The sequence below is a fragment of the Neltuma alba genome, unplaced genomic scaffold, assembly GCF_004799145.2.
Source record: "Neltuma alba isolate B1F8T4 unplaced genomic scaffold, ASM479914v2 tig00010935_pilon, whole genome shotgun sequence".
In the NCBI taxonomy this organism is placed as follows: Eukaryota; Viridiplantae; Streptophyta; class Magnoliopsida; order Fabales; family Fabaceae; genus Neltuma; species Neltuma alba.
Window position 1 is genome coordinate 17,324 of NW_021635710.1, and position 7,305 is coordinate 24,628.

A 7,305-nucleotide genomic window follows, 5' to 3' on the forward strand; every position below is an offset into this window, starting at 1 on the left:
ATTTACGTTGAATACTACCCTTATTGATTGTGTATATTAATAAGGATAGTTTGCAGAGAATAATAACAATAATAATAATAAATGTGAAAAACAAAGGAGATCGGGACCAAAACAAACTTCACAACTAACTTCTACATCTAAGACCAAAGGGAGTATATTTTAATTGCTTGAATCGTTAACAGGAATTCGACTAGCTTCATCATAATAAAAATACTATTCCAGGAAATTGCAGCTCTCAAAGAATCAGATATAGCCTCAAAATCTGAAGATGAATATTCTGAAAGTAGGAAGATTAGAACCCGTTAAGATACCTCTTCAATTAAAGGTGACTCTTTGGCTAACTGCAATGAAGATGAGGAATTTGGCATAATGGATCCAGTTAAAGAGCCACTGCCCAGACTAGTAAGGAAGTAAGAGGTAGGAGCAGAACCACTGCAAGCTTCGGCTTGGAGGGACATATTTTGCTGGCTGAGAGAATTTTTCTTGATAGCTAACTTTGAGTTCAGCTCCTCAATGCGATTTGTAAACTCGTCCATTCTATCATTAAGAGAGGAGATTTGCTCGGAAAGCTGAGTGATGTTTAGCTGCCAAGCATTATGGGAATGAAAAATAATGGAAAGAAGATAGATATAAGTTCAGAGATCATAATCAGCAGAAGAATGTCTACAAGAACCAGAGAATTACTGAAAGTACCTGATTTGATGGTGTTGTTGGCAAATCCAGATTTCTTTCACTAAACCCGCGATTCTTGGAAACATATAGTGCAAGTTTCGCTAGGTTCTTGTCCCTTTGATTTGTATATGATTGTGACAGGCTGTCGAAGATACATGATGGTCCGTGATATGTAAGAAATATTACAAAGTAATAATTAATTTTTTTTTTCTTGAATATAAGCATGATCGGATCAATATCGAGCACAAAATAGCTTGCCCAAATGTCATGATTAACAGCTTACAAGAGGTTTAAAAAGTTATAGACCCAAAGCTTCTCAAGAATAGCAATAAATAAAAGATCATGGGAATTCTCTGAATCAGTTTTGATGCTGCCAAGATTTGATGGGCTTGGAAATGTTTTCATTGGAGAGAAGCATAAACTTGGGTTAATTTGCAGTGCTCCCATATATCTTTGTCTTGCAGCCTTTAGAAATCATATAACAAATATAAAGAGAGGCTTTTTGGTTTTTACCTTCTGATATGCTTACTTCTCATGGCAACCCTGTCTGCAGAGGCTCGAGAAAGGGCTTCTTTGGGGCTTGACACCAAATCCTCATCTAGGCTAAGCTTTGTCTTCAAATCATCTGGCAAGGCCTATAGAAATAGTTAGATAAAGTGCTGAAGCTAGAAACGGTACTAGTGAACCATGGGAAATTGTCATACCATAACTTCATTTACAAGCTTTTCAAGTTGAATTTGCTCAATGTAGGTACGAGGAATGTAAGAACCATCCAGACCCAGCTGCTCTGCTGCATATTTTACAACCATGCGATCTCTTCCATGCACCTTTTTAATGAAGTTACTAATTAATTAGCAAGACACATAATAAATTACACACCAAAATATTCCAAACTAAACAAACAAAAAAGAATGAAAGAACAAGATGCTAAACCTGGAACATGGTAAACTAAACCTTTGACTGGATTAGAATAAAAGTAAACATGAAAAAAAGATGTATCAAGTCATTATAAAATGAGAACAAAGTTTTCAACATAACAGGCTGTTTCTCTTAAGCATTTGAGAAGAAAACAAATAAGTTTCATGCATGGGCATTTAGGCTGGGGAGAGAAAAGGGAAGAAACAAATTACACAGCATGAGAATTCTCACTATCAATTTTACATTTCTTGAGTTTTGGCTCATACCTTCGAAGTCAAATAGTTTACTCTGTTTGACACTTTATCTGATAACGACTTTTGTTTTGAAAAATGTGACATACAACAAAATTACCAAGAACTGTCACCCTTGCATGTGTGCAATAATGTACAAAAATGTAATAACTCCTCAAATCACACACAACCCTTCGTCATGCTAGCACGATGACTTAATCAAAACCCATGAATAATAGACTGTAAATATGTCTAAACATTTGGACTAAAAGAACTTGAGGGATTGACATAGTAAAATCCAACCAATCATTCAACAATAATAAGTTTAGGCTTCTTTTAGCAGTACCTGAACATAATGTCGATTCAGTTGCTCAAGCCAATCAAGTTTCACACAGATCCTATCGTCAGAGTACACATGGCTATCTCTTTTAAGGATGGCAGCAATCGTGTACCCCAAGGCCATCAGCCCACCAAGAAGGCGCACACTTACCTCAAAAGTAATTCTTGGGGATATAACAAAAGGATTATCTGTCACCCATTCCTAAGAAGTTAAGCATAAGCCGTCAGTTAGTTTGTACCATGTAAGAAGTGCATTATCCATGAATCAAGCAATATGTACTAATGTCGGAGGTATGAAGAGCCATGAAAAATTGAACTGCCCAAGATATAAGATACCTAAATAGCATGCCCAAGCTATGTCTAAAATATCCTTTAACATAATCGAACGAAAAGGAAAGGGAAAAAAAAGAGTCAATTGGATTGGAAAAAAAGGGGCAGGAGGAAAATGGGATGAAGACAAGCTAGATTTGCCTCAGTTGTTTGTCTCTTGCCTTCAACTTCACTCAAGTTAGCTTCTGCTATTTCAAGAGTTTGCTGAGCTGCTTGTCGATCAAAATTTCCCCCAAAAATTATCTTCAAGAATGAAGAGAAACTTTCATAAAGGGAAAAATAGCTCTTGCTTTCAAGAGAATGAAGGCCCTATCTGGTAAAAATACCCACATATTCTGTAAAACTTTTCATTCAAAGAAGCCTATTACATACACTGGCACGTTTGTCCTGTCTTTGGCTTCAAGCAAGCCTCAATTATTATGGAATAATATTAAATGCATAGTCAAATGTCCCAAGTCCAAATTAATATTTACACATTTATGAAGTAATATGTTCAGAGAGACATCACATATTTCATGTATCCATCAAACTTCCTTTCTGTCGAAAGATATATCATAGAACCTCTAGACTCATGGGCCCGTTTAAACTGCTGAATTTAAATGGAGAACTGCATTTATTATTCTATTTCTGTTGGCTTAAATAACAAGGGACCCAGATGAGATGAGGCAAACCTCAAACATCAGACAGTATTTCCCATCTTTGTTCCGCATCCGTAGGTATGATTGGCAAGTTTCTGGATCTTCACCAGGAGGCAGAAGATATATGTCATAAGTCTGCTCTGTTGTTTCCTTATAATCTTCAGAGAGAACAGCTTTAATTTCATCAACTGTTACTTTCCTTGCCGACTAGAATAAATTATACAGTTGATCACTATTCCATCACACAGTATCAGACATAATGAACTGTTCTGGGCACAGACCTTTAGTATGTAGGTAGGACTTTGAAAACCAGTAAATGGATTGAATTTGTTGACAATTTTGATGTGCGCTGTCTGAAGATCTGGTTCAATAAAGGCCTTGTACATTGGGTATACCTGCAAAAGATTGAATTTTAGAATTTCCGGAAATCTGGAAGCTTTACAATTCTAGTTAAAAGATGAATAAGAACATAAAAGTGTGAACCGTCTCAGATATTTGATGAATAATTTCTTCAGGTTCTTGGCCAGCACGTTGTATGTCCCGAATAACTCGTTTGACAAGGTCCAAGTGAACTCCACCAGTGACAGATACTCGAAGGTCCAGTAGGGGTCGCAACTTCTCACTTAATGCATAGATGCCCTCTATGATCACAATGCGGGAGCTGGGGACTTCAACTGTTCTGTTATCAAGGTACATTTTGCTATAAGACAAACTGCATCCAGACCAAATAGGACAAATATAGATCCCAAATAGAAGTGGAGACCCCAAATTTAATGAAACCAATTCACTTAATTTAGATACAAATTTAAGGTTCATGTATCTGCTCGAGATCAGAATGTAGGGCAGAAGTTAAAGGTCTCTACATAATGGCCTGCTTGGTTCCATTTGAAATTTTTTTTGGAAAAAAACACGACATTACAAAAAGAAAAAAGGAAGATTTTTAGACCCCAAAAAAAAAAAAAAAATCAACAACTACTTTATGCCCTTGTAAAAGCTGGAATTTTGAGTTTCCCACTAAACAACCTTCATGTCCAACAGATGGCTGCATGTGCGTGCTTGTGTGTGTGTTTTTCAACTATAAAACAAGTGCATCAAAGTGTATTCCAATGGGTGCAGACTGCATATACAAAAGATGGCTGGGAATTTAACCTGTATCCTGTGCGTGAACTGGACTTAAAATCATAGATTGGAACCTCAACTGATTTTCCTGCCTTCAAATCATGGACATTCTGGAGCAATGTATCATAGTCTGTTAAGCGTGGATCTGCAAAAAGAGATGATAAAATTGACAGAAATACAATGAGATTATTATCTTATCTTCAAACTGTCAGCCATCATTTACCTGTTATAGTAAGCAAAGCATGAATGTGATAACCAAGCAAGATAATTCGGGAACAGGTAAATCTTTGTACTAGACATACAAATCCCATAAACCTTCAAGACACTGAATTACCCGATAGCATGGAACGTCTGCTAACCCATTAAATACGAGGATGAAGTAGAAGTTGAGAAATTATTCTCTAATACAGAAAGGGGCTACAGGATGGAGCGGCTAAAAAGGTATTGTGGCAGCTCAACAAGACTCTAATGAACCTACATGGGAGCTAATGCAGCAACTACCATTGCAGTTCTTGCAATAACATATACATTCCTAACATTCTACAAAGGAAATTCCCGTTAGCTCAAAATCACTTTGAAGATAACATGTTAATTTCACGAAAGCTGACTCTAGAAAAGAAGAGAGGACTTGAAGGAGTGGATAAAAGAGGCCCAGCCTGGTAAGCATGCATTGATATGCCAAACAACTTGCCCGTGCAAATTTGATAACGAAATTGTTAATACAAGGGCATGGAGCTTATAAAACCAGGATTTAACATGCACGACATAGTTTACATAGCAATATGCACGACATAGTTTACATGGCAATATTACAAACAAAATCCCTTCACAGATATCAATTGTAGATATATCATATAAACATAACTTTTTACTTATATCTAAAAAACCAATTTGTGATTGCAGAAAAATAGAAGAATAAACCATATCCTTACTGCTCTAAGAGACTAACTATATCTTGAATTCTATTACACTGCATCCTAACAGAACACTAAATACACTTACCATCAAAGTTCCCATCAACAATTCGACTGGAATCATTGTAATTGTCCATTGAAATGACTGCAATGCCAGGCATGAAATTGAGTATTTTTTCTGTAAATATAGTTTTACCAGCCCCAGAAGGGCCAGCCAATCCTACCAATATCATTCCATCATTTTTCTGGGCTAACAGTTGGCAAGCACGGATTACTATAAAGAAACCCTTGTCAAAGGACAGAAGATCATGGATTGGGACAATCTCATAGCGATCACTGTCTTTCCTCTTGACCAAACGCACTTGATCTTTCAAGAGACCTTGGCGCTTGTAATTTGAATCGGTGCCGGAAGTATCTTGAGCCATTGAAAAGCCCAACTACCTACAAACCAATACTAAAGCCATATTATAATAATTAAATGAACAAGTAACAAAAGAATACAACACGGTGCGTAAAATTTCACGTTTGTGAAAGAAGAAATAGCTGTCTTTTTCACATCCAAATACTAGATAGGACTCTGCAGAATAACTCCTTAATAACCCCAAAGGAAACCCCTCTATACATCCTTTGACGAAAGACTATATGCGGGCAAAATTCAACGAAATCTAGAACAAGAACAACGTATAAGAAGTTGCATTATTCATTATTCATCAAGGCTTACCTCAAACTCCAAACAAAGCACGAGCTCATAATATATATTTTACTAAAAAGTTAAAGTTTACCATTTGAGTAAGGATTATGTGAACCAGCCAAGATGATGCCCGAGGCTACTTAGGTCATATATTTCTTTAGCTTAGAAGCATAAATTGTCCAAGTAAGGAACAGTCCTGGTTTGATACGTCTGACCTATAAACTGGTGATTTCCCAGACAGAATATTGATATCGGGAGAAATTGTATATGTATATAAGGAGTTAGAAACATTGCAAGCATTCGTTAGTGACAAGGATGTTCAATAAGTTTAATGCTCATGTTCAGTTAACAACAATCATGTTATCCCAGTACACAGTAATTGGAGGCCATGCAGTTTAATGCTTATATTCAGTTAACAATCATGTTACCACAGTATACTCACACCAACATTATCATCACTAAGCACAAATTGTTAGTAGTGTTTCATAGAAGAAACCACAGAAAGAGCAGACTCTGATGAATATGAAGCAGAAGAATTCTCCAAACTCCATGGGCAGATAGCTTCAGGGCTATCACTATCTGATTGTCATAATCCGAACAACCCGAAGACATCATGTTCTTCGCACAACCTCAACAGAAAAATAAATGGAACAACTACTTTCAGAGACACCAGCAATGAAAATTGACGGAAACCATGCTCAGACAAAAACAGACCGACAAAAGGTTTCAACCATGTTCAAGCGGCCAGTCTGGATCCATCGCAATGGTGACCGAGAGCAAACGACACGACAAAAATCATCATCAGTAATAATATAAAGAAGGGAAAAAAATTCAAGCATTGCCCGAAAATATAATACCCAGGAGAAAATGCGAATCAAAATCGATCCAATGGGCACGTTTGTGATGATCACAAGCCACAACACTCACCAAGGCTTCCCCAATAAGTCTCAGTGATTCCTGCAACAACTACCCAGAAGTCTCGCCATTATTGAAGGTCGGTTCTGCTAATATGATTCTCTCTCTGCTCCCATTTCAGCGAAAAGAAAATGCTGTGCAATTTTTCAGAGATTTTTTCTGGGGAAGCGGGAATTCCAGAGAATCTGCAAACGGTCCAAAAGCAGAGCACAATATAAGGAGAGAAATAACTGGAAAATTGAAGTTCCGATTTTTGATAATATATATTTATATATATAACATTAAGTTGATATTTTTTCCCACCACTATCAACCCCCCACACTTTCATCATCACTACGTGTCACTTGCCGAAGTCCCAATGACGCAGAAACTTCGCCAGAAAATTCATCTGGAGGAGTTTTGAACAAATTATATGCAACCTGTATAGCAATAAGAGTGAAAATTTGAAGGGATGACTTGACTTCAGAAAATATTTCTACTTTATTTCGGAGAGCTTCTTCTCAAGAACGAAGAAAATAAAAGGTGTACTCTTCACCAAA

At 36.8% G+C, this 7,305-nt stretch overlaps 1 protein-coding gene across 1 annotated transcript; it reads right to left on the reverse strand.

The window, feature by feature from the left end:
* Positions 1–302: 302 nt before the first annotated feature.
* LOC114760141 (inorganic pyrophosphatase TTM2-like) lies at positions 303–6,957 on the reverse strand. The gene is made up of 11 exons (XM_028949407.1): positions 6,779–6,957; positions 5,249–5,601; positions 4,277–4,391; positions 3,611–3,806; positions 3,409–3,522; positions 3,161–3,334; positions 2,167–2,361; positions 1,377–1,499; positions 1,186–1,307; positions 694–814; positions 303–584 (listed from the first exon to the last, which is right to left on the reverse strand). Exons 2-11 carry the CDS (start codon positions 5,583–5,585, stop codon positions 303–305), a joined length of 1,779 nt encoding a protein of 592 aa, XP_028805240.1. The 5' UTR covers positions 5,586–5,601; positions 6,779–6,957.
* Between the last annotated feature and the right edge of the window lie 348 nt (positions 6,958–7,305).